Source organism: Eleutherodactylus coqui, chromosome 1 (genome assembly GCF_035609145.1).
Source record: "Eleutherodactylus coqui strain aEleCoq1 chromosome 1, aEleCoq1.hap1, whole genome shotgun sequence".
Classification (NCBI taxonomy): Eukaryota; Metazoa; Chordata; class Amphibia; order Anura; family Eleutherodactylidae; genus Eleutherodactylus; species Eleutherodactylus coqui.
This window is the reverse complement of record NC_089837.1, coordinates 518,078,237-518,104,727: the sequence shown is the minus strand read 5'-3', so window position 1 is coordinate 518,104,727 and position 26,491 is coordinate 518,078,237. Positions and strand designations below refer to the sequence as shown.

Sequence of the window (26,491 nt, the reverse complement as noted above, 5' to 3'; positions counted from 1 at the left end):
ACGACTTTTGGATTGCTTTTTATTCAATCTATTCATGAATACAGGGTGATAAAAGAAAAGTGTAATTCTGGCATTTCATTTTTTTTTTCTGACTGTCTTCACCACGCAGGAGCGCCCATATGGAATTTTCTCAGATGCTTTACATAAAGATGTATGCTCCTTCGACTGTAGGGAAAATGGAGAAATAGTCAGAGTTCTGCTTACCTGGAAGAAACATCCCACCAAAACAATGGTGGGTATGAAGCCAGGGTATAAGGCCTGTATGCAGAAAATACTGGGCAATGGCGCAACCTTTCTGTATGAAGATATGAAATCAAGACATAAAAACCTGAGTTCTTTATTAGAAGCAGCAAAGATGTGACACGTTTCAAGCAAGAACCTCTTACTGGGTAAAAAGTCACAGGGGCCCCTGAGTGGCATTTGGGGCCCCAGGAAAGGCTTGTACTGAGGAGCGTCTGGGTCTAGCAGGGAATCCATATAAATCCTTGCTGTAACAAGGTAGCTGGGCCTGGCCCATAGACGTTCCTTCTACTCACATAGAAACTAGGCTGCCAGAAAGCAGAAGACACCTTCACCATGCTATGCTGTAAATGCTTTATTTCCAACACCAAAACTGGCAACAGCTTGCTATGGGACGCCTACTGGAGGAGAGAGACCATAGATGGTATGAGGACCAATCGGGGTTCAAATAACTTTGTCTGTGGTTAGTTTGCCCAACGGATGCTGTCAAAGACACATGTACAGGGGAGATGGAGAACAACTACCTCCACTCGCCTTCCCAGGTTCCCGCTGTAGTGGACATGATGATTAGTTAGCATAAAATGTCTATTGATTTGTATAAACTGCATGTATTACACAGCTGTAGTGACTTTAACTCTGTGGAGGTTAATGGCCACACAATTTCATTATGGTAATTGCTGGACAATGGCATGGTGAAAGATGTGTGTTACAACGTTAGCCTAATGTAAAGCTCTTCTTCAGCCTCTAAGAGTTAAAGTCACATTCCTATATGTATTACTTGCATGCATTTGGGGCGTTTTCCCCCACCTTCAACTTCTGGAACAAAGGAACTACTTTTAACTGACCACATGTTGATAGAACAAAGACTGGCTTATGCACTGGACTTGAGAGAGGTGTGGGGAGGGGAATTCCATATGGCCTGACAAATGAGAATCCTATATGTTACTGATGTAATCTGTTATACGCCCATAAAGGACAGGTATTATGTGTTTTCAATAAATTGGGGATCTCGAGCATTGTATAGCTCAGACCCAGCTTAGACCTGAGACTCATCACTTGTGTCTGACCTGGTCAACAGTGTGCACACAACACAATTGGGAAGCTACAGAATACCCTGTAACCTGCTGGAGAAAAATATAATCCAGTTCACCGCCACTCCTGCTCCTTCCAGGCTGTCTCATGTATTTACAGCGTGGCATCATGTCTTGTTCCGTTTCGCCAGCGATTCACACAGCTGATCACAAAATTAGCAATATCTTAGTGGCTGGTCCATGAAGCAACGTGAACCAGCCGCTAGGTATTAGCAGTATATTAACCAACTGAAAAATATATGGTAAAATCATAAAATATAACCCTCCCCGCCCCCCCCAAATCAATAACACAATCAGTGGGGGTAGAGACTAATGTAGTTGTGCTCCAGTTTAAAGAAGCAAAAAACGTGCCTCGAAACGCGTCACATTTTGTCTGGTTCTAATAAAAGGACAACTTTTTATCTCTTGACGTCACTCGGACCGGTTGCGCCACTGCCCAATGCTTTTACATATAGTCCTTACAACGAGTAGAGATTGTCCAACGGGGAGAACCCCTATAAAATAGAAGCCAATGTTTTTGGATATCAACATGAATCTACATTCCGGCTCTGAAAAGAAAAATCCTGTAGCCGAGTGAAGTGATATCCAGATATAGTGACAGCAGCTCAAATCGAGGTGCAATAAAAAGAATTTTCTTTATAGCCGAGTGAAGAGCGGCACATGGGTTGCAGTTTGCAGTACGTATTATCTCTTGCACATTACATAACAAATAGAATCTTCTTGGTTTCTCCGCCACTAAGTCTTCAAATTACTACAAAATGGGCAAAAAGTTTCCAGAATTTCGTACAGAAAAAGCAAAGCTCTCTGCTGTAACCCATTCTCCTCTCAGAAGGGGTCTACTGCGAGATGGGACGGCGGACAGTTGGGCCATCCTCATCAGCTGTGTACGCCGCACGCTCCCCTGGTACGCCGTCATATTACAGAAGGCATTTCACAGAAGATTCCATCTGTTTGCCGTCTTCTGGAGCGTGAATATCGCCGGCTACAGATTGTCATGTTTTTTATTTAAATGGTTGTGCTCCATATTATCTCGCTTATGTCTAAGAATTTGTGCTATTTGTCGTGTTTATTGCTAAATACTCTTACAAAAACGACAAGCATGGGAGATCCAGAAAGGAGGAACAGACGAGGGAGATAGAAAGGAGGCTGAAATAATCATTGGTTTTACATGGCAAGTGTTATGGCGGCTGGTTTGGCCAATGGTTTCCCCTTCCTCCTCCTGTAGTCAGTCGCAGACAACATTGTGTTATGTGTGGGAGACTCTCCATCATCAATCAGTTTACCGGTGCCCACAGGATGTGCACCCAGCTGGACCATCTCTTAAAGGTCCAATGATTGTACCCACCTTTACCATCCCCAGCCAATCTGGACAACTCTCTGGCTAGTTAAAGAGACTGTCCCTCTTCTAGCGGGTTTACTACAGAAAGCAGGCTGAGTTCTACTGAAGTGGAGTCCAGGCCACTGTGCAATGTACAGAGCTGCCAGCTTTTTGAAGCAAAACAGCTGAAAATGGGACAACCTTTTAAGGCGCCCTGCCCTGCCAACAGGTGCCTGAAAATGAGTCTTGTCTGATATGCAGAGGGATTTACTTGCTCTGACCGACTCCTGGTTTGACTTATGCCTGCTTTACTCAAGTTTCTCATCTTCTCCATTTCTGGCCCCGTATTGTTTCTGGACCACACTTAATTTACCTTCTGCCTGCCCTAAGCCTTAGCCTGCTATATCATTATACAAGAATTCTGCATATCTTGACTTTAGCTCTGTTTTTACTATCACATTTTTACTAGCTTTCCTGGTACTGTGCCATGGCTACCTCGACCAGTTTGCATCAGCCTAGGGATATGTAATGGCCTAGGGATCCCTATTGCTGGGGGCGTAGCTATAGGCTCATGGGCCAGGGTGCAGAAGTTTATCTTGGGGGGGGGGGCCCCAACGTCTCTTAACCCCTTAATATAGAGGCATAACTTGAAGCTTTTGGGCCCCAATGCAAAACCTGTAACAGGGCCCCCAACTATAATACTTTATTCATAGTACTGGGCTCCCTATATGGAGAAGAGAGCCCTTATGCGTCCTCCAAGGCTCCTGGGCCGGGTGCAACCGCATTCCCTATAGTTATGCTAGTGCCTGCCACAAAGACTAGTTCACAGTTGGTGGGGTTAAAGGAGTGGCCTGTGGGTCCCTGCATGAAGATTAAATCCGAATTGGTGGTGTTAAAGACCTCTGGTGCTCTTAGGAGAAGCTCCAAGACAAATTGTTTTGTGGCACATTAGTTCTATACCAACTGTTCACGACTATAATCTGCCTGTATGTCTGGAGTGGAAGTGGGGCATCCCATGTGGTGTAATAAGGACCTATGGTAACATGTTTTGTCACATATGATAGTAAGTGACTCCTTCCGAATGACCTGGATATCAGCATTGATTACGAACAACATGCGGTTTGATTGTTATCCAAGTCCCAATTCTAGACTGACAGAATGTGACTACTGTGGATAACAAACAGACCACATTTTATTAGTAATCAATGCAGAAATCCAAGTCATTCACTTACTTTTCCTTACAACTATAAATGTTCATTGAGCAATAATTTGCCCCTCCCAGTTTATTGTTGAAAACGATCTTAGGTACAAAATCCTGCTGGATAAAATAATTTAAAGAGGTTGCTACTAATTTCTTTCTGGGTACATAGATGCAAATCCTCTGCTTCCCTTCTTACAGCCATAGCTACAAGAAAACATTCTGGCTGCAAAAGCCAACACTAGGGGGAGCTTGCTGCATACATATTTATGCAGCTTCCGTTGAGATCCACAATAAACAGTAAACTCCTGAACTCCCCCTAGTGGTGGCAGGTAGAATTCTACAACTGAATAGGGTGACGTACTTAACTTTTTTCATTGGTTTTCTGCTTGACGCATATGAGTCTCTGTAAATATTTGGGTTGAACAGGCAATTTGGCTGTATTGTACCAATACAAATGGGTGCAAAAGTGTACATACCCTTTAACTCTATAGGGGCTGTACAGTTGTGAGAGACATTAAGTGAACCCCTTGGAATTACCTGGATTTTTGCACTGATTAGCTCACGTTGGGATCTGTAGTACTATGTACTTCCAGGAGTACACTGCTGCAGCTGTGGTTGATTTGGCTGGCTAATGGAGTGGTTTTCTGCAGCCAGCCAATCACCATGTGTCTGTACATGTAAATACCAGCCCCTTTTGCTATAGAGGATGCTGGTTATTATCTATTCCCCATCCTTCCCTCTCAGGACTCAAGTGTTTGGAGTCACGCATGCTGTCCTGTTCAAGTCGTAGTCCCACACTCTGCTTGAAGTTGGTCTGATCCCCGATTCCCTGGTTTGCATGTTCTGCGGGTCGCTGCTCCCTTAGCCTTCTGTCAGGTGTGGTTGCAGACATCGGGTGTCCTTTATGCTGTCAGATGAGTGATGTCTGACGCTCTGCCTCTTACGTGTGTGCGTGTGGATCTTTGAACTGGTGGATTCCTCTGTGCCCATCAGTTGATGTGCGGACACCTGGTGTGCATTATGTCCTATGTTGGTGTTCCCCTGTGTCTATAGGTGAGCAGATGCCTGTTGTGTTATGTCCTCATCTGGGGTTGCTGCCTTTTCCTATCTAGGTTGAGACAGGTGATCCCAAGGTTCCAGCATGGGGCCGTCCTTATTGGGATGATCACCCAGTTTGTAAGCAACGATTCCTTCTCTGTGCTCCAGTTATCTTGTTAGTGTACGGACTCACAAGATAACGAAGACCCTTGGCCGAGGCTTACGAGCTTACATATTTTGGCCAAAAAATGAACCAATACTTCATACTTATTGAGATTTCCATCTGCCTTGTTGTTTAGTACATTTGGTAAGTATTTGGCCGCCTGGTGTTTGGTCTGATGTCCCTGTTTTCCCTTTGTTACTCGCCAGTTTGGTTTATGTTTGGTGTAACCTCTTTTGTCCTTAGGTGACAGGACGTTTGGTTTATGTTTGCTGTCAGCGGTGTCCGATCATGTGTGTACTTCCCTTCAGGAAAAAAATATTACAGTCTGCAGGCAAGCTGAATAAGACCTGCATAAACGTAACAGATTACTAATGAAATGCGGTCCAATTGTCTTTTGAAAGCTGCTTACTTCGAGAAGAACAGATCTGTCAGTAACCAGGCTTTGTGTGCCTTTATGTAACAGGAAAAGAAGCTGTGAAGCCCGCAATTCTAAACTCATCTCCTTCACTGACACACCTTTTACCAATTATTTCTCCGAGAAGTCATTAACACAAAGGTTCACTTACTTTTTCTCGCTGCATTGTGGATGTTCTTAATAAAAACATGAACAGTATTCAATTTGACTAAAAATCTATTTAGTGGCTTCCTTCTGATTGTCAGTCTCACCTGCGCCCGCCGCATTAATTATGCAGATTTACATTTTTAGCATTTTGTTCTATAGAAATTGGAATTTTTTCCAAATTAAACACATCTGCCAATTTCTAGGATGTTCAAAAGGCATTTAAAAGCGACTCGATAACTGCAAGCAAAAACAGTGAACCAATCTGCAACATTTTGATAAACTTTAGGGCTCCTTCACACGGGCGCTGTGATTTTCGGCAAGCCGCATCTCGGATAGTCAGCGGGCCATGTCAGCACCTCCATCTAATCTGCCCCAACTTCAAGAAGCTTCCTGTCCGCAGGGGCCGATATTTCTGCAGAATCATTTCATCATCTAGTGGGATCTACTCCAGGAATTGCTGCAGTTCTGAAGGCCAAAGCAGGTCTAATGTGCAACCAGATGGGGGTCTAATAAAGTGGCCGTTCAGTGTAGTTCTCCATTGCTCCATGCACCGTTAGTCATTTAATTCCCACTGTTAGGATCACAGACTGCACAGTATGGCTTTTACTTCCAGCTGACGGCGCCCTTTAAATCTGACTCAGATTGGCAATTTCCAAGATGGAAAACAGAAGACAGCGAAAACACAATAATAAACAACATCTAATGGAGTCAAAATACACATATTGAGGACATAATTAATGCGAGGAAGGCCAAGTCTGCTCCTACAAGACCACAGTTGGGAAATCACTGAACTGAATACGACATCATTTAGGAAACGTGGGCGAAGAAAACATAATATGGCGTTTATGACTCATTGTAATTCACTGTCCTCAAATTAAGCATCGTTAGTCAGTAATTAAGGAGCAGAAAAGACGTATCAATGAGATGCTGCACAACCTGAACCCCCATCCTGACTATGTACATAGCGGCAGAATGTAGATGAGTCAGGGACCCCGGGGCCTAATAATTACAGTAGATGGCAGGAGATCTGAGATGTCCATGTAGGCAACAATCATTTAGGTTAGTGAGCGCAGCTCTGGAGTATAATACAGGCTCGGTAGAGATTAGTAATGTGTGTACACAGTGACTCCACCAGCAGAATAGTGAGTGCAGCTCTGGAGTATAATACAGGATGTAACTCAGGATCAGTACAGGATACGTAATGTATGCACACAGTGACTCCACCAGCAGAATAGTGAGTGCAGCTCTGGAGTATAATATAGGATGTAACTCAGGATCAGGACAGGATAAGTAATGTATTACACAGTGACTCCACCAGCAGAATAGTGAGTGCAGCTCTGAAGTATAATACAGGATGTAACTCAGGAGCAGTACAGGATAAGTAATGTATGTACACAGTGACTCCAGCAGCAGAATAGTGAGTACAGCTCTGGAGTATAATACAGGATGTAACTCAGGATCAGTACAGGATAAGTAATGTATGTACACAGTGACTCCACCAGCAGAATAGTGAGTGCAGCTCTGGAGTATAATACAGGATAGAACTCAGGATCACTACAGAATAAGTAATGTATGTACACAGCGACTTCACCAGCAGAATAGTGAGTGCAGCTCTGGAGTATAATACAGGATAGAACTCAGGATCAGTACAGGATAAGTAATGTATGTACACAGTGACTCCACCAGCAGAATAGTGAGTGCAGCTCTGGAGTATTATACAGGATGTAGTCAGCATCAGTACAGGATAAGTAATGTATGTGCACAGTGACTTCACCAGCAGAATAGTGAGTGCAGCTCTGGAGTATAATACAGGATGTAACTCAGGATCAGTACAGGATAAGTAATGTATGTACACAGTGACCCCACCAGCAGAATAGTGAGTACAGCTCTGGAGTATAATACAGGATGTAACTCAGGATTAGTACAGGATAAGCAGTATATGCACACAGTGACTCCACCAACAGAATAGTGAGTACAGCTCTGGAGTATAATACAGGATATAACTTAGGATCAGTACAGGATAAGTAATATATGTACACAGTGACTCCACCAGCAGAATAGTGAGTACAGCTCTTGAGTATAATACAGGATGTAACTCAGGATCAGTACAGGATAAGTAATGTATGTACTCAGTGACTCCACCAGCAGAATAGTGAGTGCAGCTTCTGGAGTTGGGTGTGTGCTGGTGAAGCTCTGCAACTTCCAGGGTGTGGTCAGAGAAGGAGGTTTTGCTGAATTTGGATCCCAGAGAAGGTGCACTTTTCTGGGCTCTGTTGGATATGGAGTCCCGCACCTCCTCTCCCCGGGGCCACTCGGGGGGAGGGAGGGAAGTGAAGGCATTGCTGGCATCAGCAATGCCGAAAGAAAGTTTGCCACTGGTGCCGGAGAAGCCAGCAGCACGCAGGAAAACAGGAGCTTCTGCTGGAGGTAAGAAGAGACTTGGACCTGGTCGTGGCTGCAGCAGCGTGGCACCATTTGTCAGCACGGCGGCTTCTGATAGCGCAGGGAGTGAGATTGTGACCCGCAGCCAGACCCGCAGGAGAGCCGGTGAGCCGCAGACCCTGGCAAGTATGGGTAAGTGGAGCGAAAGAAAGAAGGAGGAATCAGTGATTGAGCTGGCCTCCAGGCTGGCTAAGAGTATTAATGACTATAACTTTGCTGGAAAAATGTTGGTCATGCAAAAAGGGAAGGTGCGCGATGCCAAGCTGGTCATGGAGCAAAATGCTTCTAAGGACAGAAAGGCAGAAGCCAGAAGGGCAATAAAGAAATGCAAGGACTGCATTAGAATGTGGGAAGCGGTGAGGGAGAAAATACTGGAGGAGAGCGGTCCCTTTAAGGAAAAAATAATAAATGATGACCGGTTTGCAAAGATGGCGGCAAGGTGCAGTGGCCAGGAGCAAAGCGAGTCAAGCAATGATGAAGCCTCAGATGAGGAATTGTTTGAGGATGTGCAGGAGACCCTGGAGGAGCAGCCCGTGTGTTCACAAGAGCTAGTACCAACACCCAGTGGCACTACAAGTTCCAGAGAGCTGTTGCCTGAGGAAATTGGACTGCCATCTACCTCAGGGGAATCAGAGGTGGAGGGAAACGCAGGAAGGCTACAAGTGCAGAAGACCCCACAGCCAGAAGCCTCTCTGCATATTGGGGGCTTCATGTTTGGCAATGAGATGCCAGAGGAGGATGTAGAGATAAAGAAAAAGAAAAAGAAACCTGTTAAGCTGCAGGAAAAGCTTGTGTTTGTCAAAGTTCCCGTGAGGACTGATCTGGCTGCAAAGTCGGATCAGAGTTCTGACCCCAAAAACCCCCCTGGCTCGGACTCTGTGGTGGGCCTGGAGCAGGGAGTTGGGGAGAAAAGGGCCCAGCTGGTCAGACCCACTGTCCCTGTGTTAGTTGGTAACAGGAGCAAGGAGGTCAGTAAGAAAGGCGCAGTAAAGGCCAGTACAGATGCAGGTCGCGGTAACAGCAAGGAGGGTGGCAGCGGTGCCACTAACACAGCAAGTGTTGCCTGTGCCTGTGATGCGGAGGGGGCTGCGGACCTAAAATCAGGGGTCTCCCATAATCTGGGAGTAAGTCAGGCCGGATCCCGCGCCTCCAGTGATGCGGAGGCAAAAAAGAAAAAAGGAAAAAGTAAAAACACAAGCAAAAGTCCGGAGGCTTTACCATCTACCTCCGGAGAGGCCAGGACCCATGGACCACATGATCCAAGGATAAAAGTGGTAGATCCGGGTATGGATGTGCGAGAGCGTGTGGTGGATGTGAGGGACAACGCCGAGAGTAAACAATTCTCTGCAGGTTCTGGGCCTTCGGGCACCTCGGGCCCCCCTGGCAGCCGGGGATCTGGAGGCCCAGGGGATAAGGTGGATAGGCCAGGGGGGTCACAGGTTCCAGTCGCCCCTCCAGCGGCGACAACAACTGGCAGGAGTTATGCCAGTGTCGCCGCTGGAGGGGAGGGGTCCTCCTTGTCTCCAGGCTCTAGGGAGGGCGCTTTGCAACAGCGTCTCCTGGAGGCTTTACGGAAGGGGGAGAGTACAATCACAGTTGGAGGAAGAGAGGTGGATCTATCTCTCTGGAAAGAGAGACATGGCTTGGGTGCCTTCCGAGAGCAAAGGGGGGAGACCGTATGGTCCCTACCGACACCCGGGCAGGACGCAGGTCGTAGGAATGTGGTCCGTCTTCGTTGGAGAGGCAATGATACATGCCCCCCGAGGGCAAGGGTAGTGGAGCTTCTGCTGAAGATGGGCTTCAGGGCAGTTGACATCTTTGCCCTGATCCATCCTTACGGCACGTCTGAGTTTGACATCAGCTTCGTTCGCCCAGAGGGCTTAGAAATCTTCTGGGGGAATTACGAGCTGGTGAAAAACGAGCCCGGCTGGCGAGACTTTGCCATCCAGGTGGTGTCTCGCCAGAACGGTATCAAGAGGGTGACCGTTTTGACTCGTAACGAGTCACTTTCTTGCTTTGACATCATGACGTGGCTCAGTAGGTACGGAGAGGTGACGGAGATGCCAAAAAAGAACAGGGATGAGCACGGCATATGGTCTGGGGCCTGGACGTTCATGGTCCAGCTGAAACGTTCAGGTAACTCAGTGGCACACATACCTTCTGCAGCCTTCCTCGGCAGGGATCGTATCTTGGCCTTTTACCAGGGGCAGCCGAAGCTCTGCCACAGGTGCGGCGACCCTTCACACTTGAGCGCCGCTTGTAAGACCTTGAAGTGCGCCCTGTGTGGGGGTCTGGGTCATCTAGCCGCCTCCTGTGCGGAGATTAGGTGTAACCTGTGTGGTGACCTCGGTCACCCATTTAGTCGCTGTCCGCGCTCCTTTGCCAATGCGGTCTCAGCACCTACGGATGGGGGTCATGATGTGGCCTCCGGGGGTGAGGGGACCAGCAGAGGTGGAGGAGCTCAGGAGCCAGGGAAGAACCGGCAAAAGACGCCTGCGGAGCAGAGGCGTCAGGAGAAACGCAGACGGAGCAGGGAGCTGACAGGAGCACCCACAGCAGGTGGGTCGATGGTGGCCCCTGTTCCAGAAGCAAATCTCGCGGCTGAGGCTTTGAGGGACAGCGATTTAGATGAGGAGGACAGGAGGATCCAGAGGGAGGAGACCAACTCTGCAGATTCCTCTCACTGCGAAAGTGTGGATGAGGAAGGCAAGAGGTGGCTAGAGAAACGGCGTAAGCTAGGTGCCACGAGGAGGAAACGAAGGGGGGATTCAAGATCTTCTCCCACCCCGGGCCAAGTACTGGAAGGAAAAGCCTGCTCACCTCCAGTTGGACTCTCCAATAGGTTCCGAGCCCTCCGAGACATCTCTTCCTCCTCTTCTGAGGGGGAGGCGGAGGGCAAGGTTCCTAGGGCAAAGAAAGGGTCAACAGGGGGCGCTGAGTCTCCACCTCGTGAGGGCATAGTTCCTTCCGGGGTGGAGGCTACTCTGGAACCTGGAAACAAGGACGACGGGGTCAGGGGATCCCCTGCTATGGACACATCTGTGTCCAAAAAAAGAAGCAAGGGGCTTTCCTCTGACCCCGAGGAAGCGGGTGTGAGGAAGAAAGCCGTCTAATTTAATCACTCATGATGGCGGCACCCACTCCGCTGACTCTGGCATCAATTAACGTTGCCAGCATTAAGTCTGATACGGCTAGATTTGCGGCCTTTGATTTTCTCGGCCGCGTTGAAGCCGACATTTTATTTTTGCAGGAGACCAGGCTGTCTGATTTGGCAGCCATACATAAGGCAAAAAGGGAGTGGAGGTCAGGCCCTTCCTACTGGTCTCTTGCGGCCGAGCCGTATAGCGGAGTGGCGGTACTTTTTACCGCAGCGGTTGAATGCCGACGAGTTATTGAATTAGAAATGGGAAGGTGCCTGATCTTAGATGTCCTCATGAAGGGACAAGAATTAAGACTTGTCAACATCTATGGTCCCCAGTCAAAAAAGGACAGGAAGAGTCTCTTTATGAGGATCAAGCCCTACCTTTTTACCAGCCGCCAAGTTGTCTTTGGAGGTGACTTTAATGCAGTCACAAGAGCCCGCGATAGGGGAGGCTCTGGAGACAGGCGGTTGACTTTTGACAGCGTCGCACTTAATAGTATAGCTAGCGAGGCTCGCCTGGTGGATGTCCACATCCGGCACACCCCAGGCCACGAGGGGTTCACCTATTATAGAGGTCAGAGCAGGTCTAGAATAGACAGGTTTTATTTGAAGGAGGAAGCCATCTCTTCACCAGTGTCCGTTGTTGAGGTGGAATTCTCCGATCACTGTCTAATATTGTTTTCTCTGAATGTTGCAGAGACCCCCCGGATGGGCAGAGGTTTTTGGAGACTGAATTCATCACTCCTGGAGGAAGCAGAGCTAAGACAGTCCTTTGAGGATTTTCTGCAGAGCCAGGTACCATTACTGGATCTCTGTAGCAGTAAGTCAGAGTGGTGGGAGATGTTCAAGAAGAGGGCGGCAAGGTTCTTCCGAGAGCTCTCCAACCTCAGATGCCTGGACAGGTACCGCCTGTACAACGGCCTGAGGAGGAAACTCGAACATCTCGTTTCGACTGGAGGTAGCCGCGAGGAGATCTCCAGAGTGAAATCTTTGCTCAAAAAGTGCCAGTACGATAGACACGCATCCTTGGTTTTTGAGAGGGATTTCGGGAAGTACCGCTCGCCCGACCCTTACAGAAACTGTAGGATGTCAGTGAATAGTAAAGTGGTCACTGGACTGATCGATAGTACAGGATCCCTGAATCGATCCAGATCAGGGATTCTGGAGGTCGTCAGATCCTACTACTCGCAACTCTTGGGAAAGAGGGATCTAGATTCGGAAGTGATGTCGGCTTTCCTGGCTGAAACTGTCCCTGAGCCGGGGGTAGACACCTCTCTTGATGTTTTGACAGGAGAGATCAGAATAGAGGAAGTTAAACTGGCGATTGATGGGCTCCGGCTCAAAAAATCGCCAGGACCGGATGGACTAACATCCGAGTATTATAAGACCTTCAAGGACCTCTTGAGTCCCCTCTTGACGGAGGTATTAAATGAGTGTCTTTCCTCGGGCACTCTGCCAAAGTCAATGAGGAGGTCAGCTTTGATCCTTCTGTCAAAGGGTAAAGACTCGAGCCGTATTGAGAACTGGCGTCCCATAGCACTTCTCAATACGGACAGGAAGGTTCTGGCAAAAGTGCTGTTTAATCGGTTGGTCAAGTTTGCACCCCAGCTCCTCTCGGGGGCCCAGCATTGCTCTGTTCCAGGCCGTAGCACCTTTAGCGCTGTTCTTGGTGTCCGGGAGGCAGTGGAGCAGGGTAGGGCTGGTCACTGGGAGGGGTACTTGCTGTCCTTGGATCAGGCCAAAGCGTTTGATCGGGTTAATCACGAGTACCTCTGGTCAGTCCTTCTGAGATATGGCCTGCCAATGGGGTTTGTTGATTGGCTGCGAACATTGTATGCAGGGGCTGAGACTTTCCCGCTGGTGAACGGTTGGCTTGGCCGCCCTTTTGAGGTGGGTTCCGGTGTCCGTCAGGGCTGTCCTCTAAGTCCCCTGTTGTATGTGTTTGCGATAGATCCCTTTCTTAGGAGGGTTGATCGTGGACCTATAGCAGGGGTCGGGATGGACCGGGCGGTGCCGGAGGCTACCCTGAGGGCAGTGGCATACGCCGATGATGTCACGCTCTTCGTATCCTCAAGGGAGGAGGCGGAGTTTGTGGTGTCGGAGGTGGATGCCTACTCAGAGGCATCCGGGTCCAGAGTCAACTGGGATAAGTGCAAAAGTCTCTGGTTAGGAAGGGGGGATCCTGTGTTTGATCTCCCGGACACTCTTCCGGTGCCCCAGACTTCAGCAAAAGTTCTTGGCATCAAATTTGGCCAGGGGGATTACCCCATGCAAAATTGGGTAGACAGGCTGGATGGTGCCACTCAGAAGGTAAACCAGTGGAAGGGTTGGTCTTTGACCCTTCGGGAAAGAGTTAGCCTGATCAAAACATACCTGCTCCCTTTATTCATCTACCTGGGCAGCGTATGCATTTTGCCAGAACCTCTCTGGACCCGGGTCTACAACCTGTTCTTCCTAATGTTGTGGGGGAATAGGTTGAACCTGATCAGGAGAGATGTTACATACCGCACGAGGAGACTAGGGGGGTTATCTATGGTCAACCCCGTGGTGTTTCTTGTAGACACCTTTTTTAAGATCAACATAGGCAACCTCTGGCAAGAAAGGGCTCCTCTGTGGGTCTACTCCTGCCGGGGATGGTTTCGGCCCTTCTTCCAGGAATGGGAGACAGGAGGGCGAGTGAAGGACCTTCGCACGCAGCATGGATATCTCCCGGCTTACGCTACCTTGGTTCTGAAGGTGATACGCCGGTGGGGTCTGGGGATGTGGGAGATCAGGACTCTGACGAGGAGGCTCCTCGACGAAAGAGTCCTGTTGACCCGTTTCCAGAAGCCCCTGGCACTCAAGGACTGCCCAAGTCGGGACCTGGAGGGAGGGTTACGTTTACTGAATTCAACCCGGGTCCCCGTGAAGTTTTGGGACTTGGCTTGGCGCTGCTTTCACGGGAGACTGTATGTAAGGGGTAACTTGAAGAGCAGGCCTCTGATTGACAGGGGTTGCCCCCGTCAGGAGTGCAGCGATGTGCTGGAAAGCATGGAGCATTTCCTGCTTCAGTGCCCCTTTAATACAGAGGTATACCAACGGGTAGGGGTCTCCATAGGCTGGCGTCAGCTGGCACACCTCTCCTATGCGGAGTGGGCTTATGGAGCCTTCAGAGGTCTTGGTGGCAGGGACCGCTGCACTTTATTCCTAGTTAGCCTAGTGGTCAGGTTCCACATCTGGAGTGCACGGTGTTTAATCTCGACGGAGCTGAAAGTCCTCCCCGTGGATACGGTCTGTAGGAACATCCTGGGTGACCTGGTGAAGGTGCGTTCTTTGGAGTATGAGAGGCTGGGCACATCTAAGGCTTCTCTCCTATGGAGAGGGCTTGTATTTCGTTAGGGACAGTGTTTTCTTAATTTTCTAGGGGAAGAGTAGGGAGAGAGAAGGGACAGGATAGGGAGAGAGGAGGGATAGGGCAGGGACAGGTTTCCATGAAGGGTCAGACTGAGGGGCAGACTAAGGACAGTCTAGGGCAAATTAGGGAGAGAATAGGGATACCTTTTTTAATATTCAAGGGATAGTACATTGTGATGTCTGTGCCCGGCTTATCACCTCCAATCCCGGTGGCGGGCTGTGAGTGCACCATGAAGCTTTTTGTTTTGATTTGGGCAAAATGAAATGAAGTAGGGCTGCAGGTGAGCCGACCTTAGGCTTTCGGGTTATGTATATAGTATATATTATGTATGTTGATATTGGAGTGTATTATGGTTTTGTATATATTGTATATTGTATATATTCACGTTTTGGGTGGTAGGTAGGTTGGGTGGGGGAGTTGGGGGGAGTGGGATTCACGCCTTGAGCCGTAGCCTGGCACGTCTCGAACATTGAACTCTGGGCACGGACTGGTGGAGCGGGCATGGCCCCCAGGCTGCGGCGGGCACTGTGTGGTATTTATAAAAAAAAAACAAAAAAACCCTGGTGTGGCTTGGCACGTCCTGAACTAAGAACTCTGGGCACGGACTGATGGAGCAGGCTTGGCCCCCAAGCTGCACTGGGGACCCAAAAAAAAAAAAAAAAAATTTTTTTTTAGTTAGTTTTATGCCAGTTGGCTCAGTCTTTCTGTTTGAATTTGCTTATTTATGTTGCTATTTCAGTTATTTATGCTGTTTATGTTATTGCTTAAGTTTTGTTCTGTGTGGGTACAGTGCGGCACGGCTGGACCTGGAGTTATAGTTTACAGGGTTTATGTAGTTATAGTTTCCTTAGTTTTATATTTTAGGTATATACTTGTATATTGTGTTATATGTAGAGTGTGTATGTGTGTGGGTGTGTACGGCGGGGAGGAAACCCGGATATGGACATTTACTTTGTTTATGGATCACGGACTGTGGGGGAAGGGCCTTATATTGCTTTATATGGTTATTCTTATTGTTACAGTTTGTCTTTGTTGTGTTTTTTACTTTTATAATAAAAGATCTACAGGATGTAACTCAGGATCAGTACAGGATACGTAATGTATGCACACAGTGACTCCACCAGCAGAATAGTGAGTGCAGCTCTGGAGTATAATATAGGATGTAACTCAGGATCAGGACAGGATAAGTAATGTATTACACAGTGACTCCACCAGCAGAATAGTGAGTGCAGCTCTGAAGTATAATACAGGATGTAACTCAGGAGCAGTACAGGATAAGTAATGTATGTACACAGTGACTCCAGCAGCAGAATAGTGAGTACAGCTCTGGAGTATAATACAGGATGTAACTCAGGATCAGTACAGGATAAGTAATGTATGTACACAGTGACTCCACCAGCAGAATAGTGAGTGCAGCTCTGGAGTATAATACAGGATAGAACTCAGGATCACTACAGAATAAGTAATGTATGTACACAGCGACTTCACCAGCAGAATAGTGAGTGCAGCTCTGGAGTATAATACAGGATAGAACTCAGGATCAGTACAGGATAAGTAATGTATGTACACAGTGACTCCACCAGCAGAATAGTGAGTGCAGCTCTGGAGTATTATACAGGATGTAGTCAGCATCAGTACAGGATAAGTAATGTATGTGCACAGTGACTTCACCAGCAGAATAGTGAGTGCAGCTCTGGAGTATAATACAGGATGTAACTCAGGATCAGTACAGGATAAGTAATGTATGTACACAGTGACCCCACCAGCAGAATAGTGAGTACAGCTCTGGAGTATAATACAGGATGTAACTCAGGATTAGTACAGGATAAGCAGTATATGCACACAGTGACTCCACCAACAGAATAGTGAGTACAGCTCTGGAGTATAATACAGGATATAACTTAGGATCAGTACAGGATAAGTAATATATGTACACAGTGACTCCACCAGCAGAATAGTGAGTACAGCTCTTGAGTATAATACAGGATGTAACTCAGGATCAGTACAGGATAAGTAATGTATGTACTCAGTGACTCCACCAGCAGAATAGTGAGTGCAGCTCTGGAGTATAATACAGGATGTAACTTAGGATCAGTACAGGATAAGTAATATATGTACACAGTGACTCCACCAGGAGAATAGTGAGTGCAGCTCTGGAGTATAATACAGGATGTAACTCAGGAGAAGTACAGGATAAGTAATGTATGTACACAGTGACTCCAGCAGCAGAATAGTGAGTACAGCTCTGAAGTATAATAGAGGATGTAACTCAGGATCAGTACAGGATAAGTAATGTATGTACACAGTGACTCCAGCAGCAGAATAGTGAGTACAGCTCTGGAGTATAATACAGGATGTAACTTAGGATCAGTACAGGATAAGTAATATATGTACACAGTGACTCCACCAGGAGAATAGTGAGTGGAGCTCTGGAGTATAATACAGGATGTAACTCAGGAGAAGTACAGGATAAGTAATGTATGTACACAGTGACTCCAGCAGCAGAATAGTGAGTACAGCTCTGAAGTATAATACAGGATGTAACTCAGGATCAGTACAGGATAAGTAATGTATGTACACAGTGACTCCACCAGCAGAATAGTGAGTGCAGCTCTGGAGTATAATACAGGATGTAACTCAGGATCAGTACAGGATAAGTAATGTATGTATACAGTGACTCCAGCAGCAGAATAGTGAGTACAGCTCTGGAGTATAATACAGGATGTAACTCAGAACCTGTAGCTTTAGTTTCCATAGCTTTATATTCTTTTAGGTATATTGTGTTATATGTTGAGTATGTGTGAGTGTACAATGGTGGGAAAAACTCCGGACATGGGTATAAGCTGATTTTTATTTTTGTTTGTGGATCATGGAAATAAATTGTTTATTCTGTGAGCAGAGGAAAAAATAAATAAAAATCGCAGCATGCACTATTTTGCTGTGAACTTTGCACAGACGGCTTCCATCGAAGTCAATGGAGGTGGTCCAACCCGCAGCCCATCCGCAATTGTACCCGCAATTATTTAGAAAAAAAATCTATACTGTACATGACCAACGGCAAGTACAGTACAGAAATAGCAGGTACGCGGGGTCACCGATGGGGGTCACAGCAGGATTCGGCTGCGGGAACCCGCATGCTGAACCTGGCTTTACTGTGTGCAGCCGGCCTTAGGCTAATTTCACACGGGTGAGTGCAATATCGGGCTGTGAACCTCGGCCTGATATCGCACTCACCAATGTGTGATTCCCCTGCGGCTGTGAGGTGTTTGTGTTAAAAATGCATCACTTTAGTACTAAAAGCTGCGAAGGATCACAAAGTGTTTCCCATTGTTTTCAATGGGAAACCTTGCATTGCACTTGTTTGTACCTCGCGCGCCGTGTGATGCTTTCCTGACCGCATTTAAAGTAATGGGCCATGCGATGCTTTCTGAGGCAACGCCCAAAGATAGGACATGCCACAAAGAATGGGGTTCATATTCATGCATATTGTGTGTTTTTATCGCCAGCCTGAGCCATCTTTCACATTGCGCGCTGGCGCCGTAAAAACCCGTGAATGGGCGCACAAATCTAACGTTTGCGCAACCGTTCAGACGGCACAGGCTCTGGCGCATACAGTATATACACCGAGACCGCAATGCTGTTGCCTCCCCTTCACTACCCCTCGCCGGCTCACCTCCTCTCTCCTTCCCTCTGGCTGTTTGCAATGGGAGTGAGCGGGATGGGGTGGAGCCAAGCACCTGCCCCCTCCCCATGTCCTCAGCAAGCAATGGGAGGGTGGAGCTTAGCTCTGCCCCACCCCCTCCCATTGCAAACAGCCGGAGGGGAGGAGAGAAGAGGGAGTTTAGCAGTCATGCTGCTAAACTCCCTCCCACCTCCCTTCTCCGGCCGCTGTCAGTGGCTCCCATAGGAGCCCAAGCCGCGCGCAATATATTCCGGTCGGAAAAATAGTTCCAGGACTATCTTTTCAGCCCGCCGTGCAAGCGCCCGGCGCTATATTGGCCTGGCCAGGCGTTTTTACGCTGCGCGAATACATCCATGTGATCCAATGCATTGGAATTTAATGCATCAGATTGTAGCGCATGTCGGCCGACCGTAAAAACGCTTGTGTGAAAGAGCCTTTAGAATGAGGCTTTATACTTGGGGACTCCTCTCCTTCCCCATCTGTCTGAAGGCTCGTACACGGCTACTACAGGTACTCACTGACTTATTTATTTGACAAGACAGTAGGCCACTAAAATCAATGAGATCTATTCTGACTGCCATATCCGACCATGCAATAAGTAGGCAGGACTGGTGAGCATATCCACCCCTCTTGTCTTACAGCCGTGTACAGCGATATGCATGTTAGGGGGATGATAATTATAGAAGTAGCTTGGAGAAATTAACTCATCAATTAAACAAGTTACAATAACCAGCGAATCAAAAATTAATGAAAGCAAATGAAAATAGAATGTGTAAAGTAAGCAAGGAGGAAATGTATAGCGCCCCCTGGATATCCCAGAGGGAAATATGTAATTATATCCGCCATCTCAGCTCATTAACCACCTATACAATGTCCACATGTACAGGAAGACGCATCATACTGTAGCCACATCAGGGATACAGTGGGTTAAAATGACACTGTCACCAAATATTATAAAGGGGTCATCCTGTTGTGTATGACAGTATTGTGCTAACTTGTTAAAGTTGTAATGTGGCGCAGTATGTGCAGAACATAACCTTATACATACTTACAGAGCTTTGTCTGTCAGGAACAGAATTATGACACTGACACACAAACTTTCCAAAATACTTGAGTCTTTTTTGTATTGCTATGTGCCCCAATATATTTAGCTAAAGTCGTAACGTGGTGCAGCATCCGTAGACCTGAGGCTGCATTCAGACGAATGTATATCGGCTCGGTTTTCATGCCGAGCCGATATACGTTGTCCTCATGTACAGGGGGGGAGGCTGGAAAAGCCCAGGAGCAGGAACTGAGCTCCCGCCCCCTCCCTGCCTCCTCTCCACCCCTCTGCACTATTTGCAATGAAGAGAGGCGGGGCGGGAGCGGGGCTAATTCACAGACCGTAGCCCCGCCCCGTCCCGCCTCCTCTCATTGAAAATAGTGCAGAGGGGCGGAGAGGGGGCAGAGAGGGGGCGGGAGCCTCAGTTCCTGCTTCTGGCTCTTCCAGGCCTCCCCCCCTGTAGATGAGGAGGACGTATATCGGCTCAGCGTGAAAACCGAGCCGATATACGTTCGTCTGAATGCACCCTTAGGGTGCGTTCACACGAGCGCATAAACGGCGCGTTTTTGCGACCAAACGTATATACGTGACCATCTGAGGCAATGGTTTCGAATGTATTCGTTCACATGGGCGATTTTACGGCGCGTAAAAACGGCAACCCGAAAAAAAACGGAACATATGCGACCGAAATACGCGCCAACGCATATTCGATGGCTGAACAGATAGTTTGCAAAGTAGGAACAAACGAAAATACGCTTTCTAGCTCTGGTCGTGATCGGCGAAAAACGTTCTCTCCGGCGATTATACGTTGCGCTCGTGCGAACGTAAATACGCCTACGCTCGTGTGAACGCACCCTTAAGCATACAGGGGCTTATATATATATTCGGATAGGAATATAAAGAGACCCGATACATTGACATGCATACTTTCCAAAATACTTGACAGACTTTTGTATTGACCCACATCCCGCTGTATGGTATATTGCTAAGGTTGTAATGTGACGCAGCATTTGCAAAGCATAATGAACTTGTGCATAGAAGGACTTATTTGTATTTTGTCAGGGACAGAAATACAAGTGTCACACATTATCCTAAATACTTGAACCAATTACGCATCGATGTGCATCCCAATATGTATTGTTAAAGATGTCATGCGGTGTAGTATCTGCAGAACGTAATACAGGGACTAGAGATGAGCGAACGTGCTCGTTTAGGACAATTCCTCGATCGAGCATCGCTTTTTTCGAGTAACTCTGCCGAAAAAAATTGGGGGGGCGGCGGGGTGGAGCGGAGGGTAGTATGGGGAGAGCTCTCCCTCTCTCTCCCCCCCCCCACTTTCCCCGCAACCTCCCTGCTCACCCCCAGCGCCCCCGAATCTCTTCACCCGATTAGGCAGTTACTCGAAAAAAGTGATGCTCGAGCGAGTAATTGCTCTATTCGAGCACGTTCGCTTATCTCTAACAGGGACCTACCGTGTTTCCCTGAAAATAAGACAGTGTCTTATATTAATTTTTGTTCAAAAAAGTAAATTTTTTTTTACATGCATAGCTGCCTGGACACTATTTAAATTGACTTTTTAAATTACCTGTTAGCAGGGCCTAATTTTGGAGTAGGGCTTATATTTCAAGCATCCTCAAAAAGCCTGAAAAATCATTTTGCATCCTCAAAAATTCTGGAAAATCATGCTATGTCTTATTTTCAGGGAAACAGGGTATGTATATTTTGCGGAAACAGAATGACCACTGTGAGGCTGACCAATGCAGTCCTAAATACTCAAACCATCTGTGTATTGATGCATGAGCGCCAACATATATGTACAGTTTTGTGAAACATTGATAAAAGTTATAATGTGCTGCAGTACCTGGACAGCATAATTACATTACACATAACATATGCAAACAGAGCCTTGTCTATATTATGTAAGGAACAGAATTACAGCTGTTCCACTGACACACATGTTGGAGACACTCATATTTGCAACATACTTAAACCATATTTGCAAATGGAACAATGCCTCTACAGCGCCACCTATTAAAACACAGCATTCCGCAACTAATGTCAGACTTTTAAACAGGCCTTGTAACAATGACTACAATACAACTTCAGGAATACAAGCCAAAGCCAGAGTCTTCTCCAGAAGGAAAAGATAATCATGTACAATCAGACAGTTTCGGGTTAATTGCCCATCATTAGTGTACGGTTCGTTTCTAGCTGGATAGGAGGCCTATAGATGTGGGTCGGGAGGGTATCGTTTCTCCTTAAGGAGAGCACCTAGAAGGTTTGAGGAGACTTGTAAGGCCATCCATGCTCCTCTGGGAAATATGCAAATGAGAATATGGAACAATACCTCTACAGCGCCAGCTATTGGAAGGCAGCATTCCTGCAAGTCAATGTCAGACCTTTTAACAAGCTTTTAACAATGACTGGGAATATAAGTCAAAGCCAGAGTCTTCTCCAGAAGGAAAAGATAACCCTGTACTGACAGACCTTAGTGGGTGCTTTGCCAGTCCCAGTCATTGTTGCACGACTTGTTAAACTATCTGAAACTGACTTGCAGAAATATAGCCTTCCAATAGGTGGCGCTGCAGAGGTATTGTTCCATCTCCCCATTTGCATATTTTCCCTAGGAGAATGCATGGCCTTATAAGTCTCCTCACACCTCCTAGGTGCTCTCCTTAAGGAGAAACAATACCAAGACAGATATGGTTCAGAAAGTGTATGGCTGGTTTCCATTTACTGAGATGATGCCACACCTTTGGACCATCCTGTATATCAGGGGTGCACAACATGCGACCCACAATGCCATTCTGTGTTGCTCAAAATAATTTGGACACAGAAGTGTCTATGCATGGCTGCTCACATGTAGTGTCCATATCATGGTGGAGAGCAAGTACTAAGGGTGCACTGCGTAGCCACATTTGGATCCCCTTTATATTAGGACAAGTACTAAGGGTGCGCTGTGTGGCCATGTCTGGTCCCCTATATATTAGGACAAGTACTAAGGGTGCACTGTGTAGCCACGTCTGGATTCCCTATATAAGAGGACAAGTACTAAGGGTGCACTGCATAGCCATGTCTGGGTCCCCTATATATTAGGACAAGCACTAAGAGTGCCCTGTGTAGCCATGTCTGGGTCCCCTATATATCAGGACAAGTACTAAGGGTGCCCTGTGTAGCCATGTCTGCGTCCCCTATATATCAGGACAAGTACTAAGAGTGCCCTGTGTAGCCATGTCTGGGTCCCCTATATATTAGGACAAGCACTAAGGGTGCCCTGTGTAGCCATGTCTGCGTCCCCTATATATCAGGACAAGTACTAAGGGAGCACTGTGTAGTCACATCTGATTCCCCTATATATTAGGACAAGCACTAAGGGAGCACTGTGTAGCCACATCTGGGTCGCCTATATATTAGGACAAGTACTAAGGGAGCACTGTGTAGCCACGTCTGGGTCCCCTATATTTTAGGAGAAGCACTAAGGGAGCACTGTGTAGCCACGTCTGGGTACCCTATGTATTAGGACAATTACTAAGGGAGCACTGTATAGCTACGTCTGGCTCCCCTATATATTAGGAGAAGCACTAAGGGTGCACTGTGTAGCCACATCTGGTTCCCCTATATATTAGGACAAGCACTAAGGGTGCACTGTGTAGCCATGTCTGGGTACCCTATGTATTAGGAAAATAAATCCTCTTGACCCGTTTGGCGCTCCAGAAATGAGTATATGAGTTAGAGGCGCCGTATGCATGCAGCTCTCTCCATTGTAGTTATAGGATATCAATCATGTATAATGGAGAGAGCCGCATGCATTGTTTCCTCCTGTCTGGAATACCGATTGAGGAGGAAGGTGACCCCCATTCTCCCAAGAGGTGGGAATCCTGGAAGTGGAATTTACTTCAGTTTATCACGGCATGTACTTCGGATATACTATTAATGTCTCAGGTGGGAATACCCTTGTGGCCCTCAGAAGTGGTACAGTATAGTAATGTGGCCCTCGGACCAGAAAAGGCTGTGCACCCCTGCTGTATATTCTGTCAGGTAGACAATGACATGTGCAGGTAACACTGTATGATCTGCATCAGGTGTAATACTCTGTACAGCAAGAACAGTGCAGGGACCAGACAGAAATTCGAGAAAACCCAATATAAAAGCCAACGGAATCCTTCAGTATACAGCATGAATGGAAGCCAAGACACTCGTGAGATCAGAGACTAACAGCGGTCACAGTTGTATCTCTTGTGTACAGTATGGGCCCTTAGCAAGCTATGAGGGGCCAAAATACTGACCCTACCGACAAGGATACTTAGTAGCGCAGAGCGCATCAGGGCTCAGTCCCATAAAAACTAATAGATTGATACATCACTTACTCAAACAGCTATAAAATACAATGCACAGAGTGGATGGATAGGCAAAGACAGCACCACGCCCTCTGCTGGTCATGAATTGTACTGCTACTTTAAAAAAAAAATAATTATTTTTTAACTGCTGATTGTTAGACTTGTTCAATTTTAAGAAATCACTTTAATTTAGCAATGTCACATCTCATATTGAAGCCAGATGATGGCTTTTTGGACAGTGTAGTCAGAGAAGCAGAGGCCATATGCACGCTGCACTAAAACGCAGTTGGTGTTCAGCTGACCCAAACGCTGAGCATCGTAGCTAGTCTTGTGATTAGACACGCATCAGATTAGATTAGGTTCGCAGGATGGAATTTTGCTGCAGAATTTCACATGGAATTCACTGCAATTCTGCAAAAAATTTCGAGGCCACCCAAAATTTCGAGGCCGTCTGCACCCATTATATTCAATGGGACTCCATGCTGCAGCCCACAGAGCGCAGATCTAAAATCCACGTGTTGTTTCCATGTCGGGAATCGCACACGTGGATCTGCTGATTAGAGAGGGCTACATCTGTGTGCAGATGCGTGGCCAATTATTTGCATAGCCGTGAGAGGAATCCACATCTCAGCTGCAGACTCCGGCGTGGTTTAAGAGGTGGGATCCACCATTGCCTAGATCTTCCCAGGCACAGACATAGCTGTGATGATACGCTCGTGGTAAAGCGACTGTAAGTGTAAGGCTGGACTCACACGAACGTATATCGGCTCGGTTTTCACGCTGATATACGTCATCCTCATCTGCGGGGGGGGGGGGGGGGGGAGGATGGAAGAGCCAGGAGCAGGAACTGAGCTCCCGCCCCCTCTCTGCCTCCTCTCCGCCCCTCTGCACTACAGTATTTGCAATAAAAGGAGGTGGGATGGGGCGGGGCTAAGCTCCCCCCCACAAATTAGCCCCGCCCCCGTCCCACCTCTCCCCATTGCAAATAGTGCAGAGGGGTGGAGAGGAGGCAGAGAGTGGGCGGGAGCTCAGTTCCTGCTCCTGGCTCTTCCATCCTCCTCCCCCTGCAGATGAGGACGACGTATATCGGGCTCGGCGTGAAAACCGAGCCGATATACGTTCGTGTGAATGCAGCCTTACTTCGGAAAACTTAGATTGCAGACACATTAATATGAGGAGGACTGCGGCGCCATCTCTTACCTTCAGGCTGGTATTGTGCTACAATTGTGACCGTCTGGCCTGCACCTTTTAAGGCAGCTGCAGCTTGTTCGTGGGAAGCACCGCGGAGATCTATTCCATTCACCTGTGAAGAAGAGGGGAAACGTTATAACTCCGCCCCCAGGAAAGACCCTTTAAGTGTTATTCTGATGGTTTCTGTTTTCCTGATGTTCAGTTGAAGTAGCCCTTAGGTAAGGTGACCGTATGGCCCGATTGAGGCGTGACAGTCCCGCTTTGGGATCCTCTGTCCTGCTTTTGGGACGTCTGGTCACCATTAAAGTGACCCTGGCTGGTAATGACACTACGGCATGGCTTCTAGACTCATACATTAACAGTGTGTGCATCTGGGATCTTCCTCCCTTGATCTCTCCTCCTTGGTTCTGCAGGAAGCGCTACTGCAGGTGCACAGGCTTCCACCCGAAGAGGAAGAAGAGCAGCCGCACTCTGAAGACAAGGAGAAGGGAAGTATATGCATTTCAGGGGGTTCTAACGCTACTGGGGATACTGTGGGGGTCACTGTTACTACTGAGGCCACTGTGGGGGTCACTGTTACTACTGAGGCCACTGTGGGGGTCACTGTTACAACTGGGACATATATAGGGGACACTATTACTACTGAGGCTACTGTGGGGGACACTTATATTACTGAGGTCACTGTGGGGGTCACTATTACTATTAGGGCTGATATAGGGGACACTATTACTATGGAGGGCACTATTACTACTGAGGCCACTGTGGGGGTCACTTACATTACTGAGGTCACTGTGGGGATCACTATTACTACTGGGGCTGATATAGGGGTCACTATTACTACTGAGGCCACTGTGGGGGTCACTATTACTACTGGGGCTGATATGGGGGACACTACTACTACTGCGGCCACTCTGCACGTGGCAGCATACCTCTAGCTGACTCAGGGTATGTTTACACGTGGCGGAAATTCTGCAGAATGTCCACAGTGAAAATTTCTGCAGCAAATTAAGCAGCACTTACGCATCCAAAACCAGTCAAAATCCATACGATTGGGGCTGATTTTGACTAGAAATCAGCTGCATATCCACAGCTGATTTCATACTATGCGGCTCTACCCCTCACCTTCTCTGTAGGCTTTCCGCTGTCAGCGCTTCCAGTTCTCAGCGGCCCGGTCAGGTGATGCTGGTAAGGTGAGGCCACTACAGGCTGCTGGAAAGCCAGGAGCGCTGACAGTGGAAACCTACAGAGAAGGTGAGGGGTAGGGAGAAGGTGAGGGTAGTGCCGCATAGTATGAAATCAGCTGCGGATACACAACTGATTTCCAGTCAAAATCCGCACCAATGGATTTTGACTGTTTTTGGACATGGAGGCTCTAGTACCCTGTTGTACCGCCTCTAGCTTGGATACGAGATGTGATACGGAAAGACATGGAGGCTCTAGTACCCTGTTGTACCGCCTCTAGCTTGGATACAAGATGCGATACGGAAAGGCATGGAGGCTTTAGTACCCTGTTGTACCGCCTCTAGCTTGGATACGAGATGTGATACGGATGGGCATAAAGGCTCTAGTACCCTGTTGTACTGCCTCTATCTTAGATACAAGATGTGATATGGACGGGCATGGAGGCTCTAGTACCCTGTTGTACCAC

General features: G+C 47.5%; 1 protein-coding gene across 1 annotated transcript in view; it reads right to left on the bottom strand.

The window, feature by feature from the left end:
- DLG2 (discs large MAGUK scaffold protein 2) overlaps positions 1 to 26,491 on the bottom strand; it is a 469,593-nt gene that overhangs the window by 270,830 nt on the left and 172,272 nt on the right. Inside the window, exon 14 of the mRNA XM_066588133.1 lies at positions 24,853 to 24,955. Within this exon, the coding sequence (XP_066444230.1) occupies positions 24,853 to 24,955 (103 nt within the window). The remainder of the gene's footprint in view (positions 1 to 24,852; positions 24,956 to 26,491) is intronic.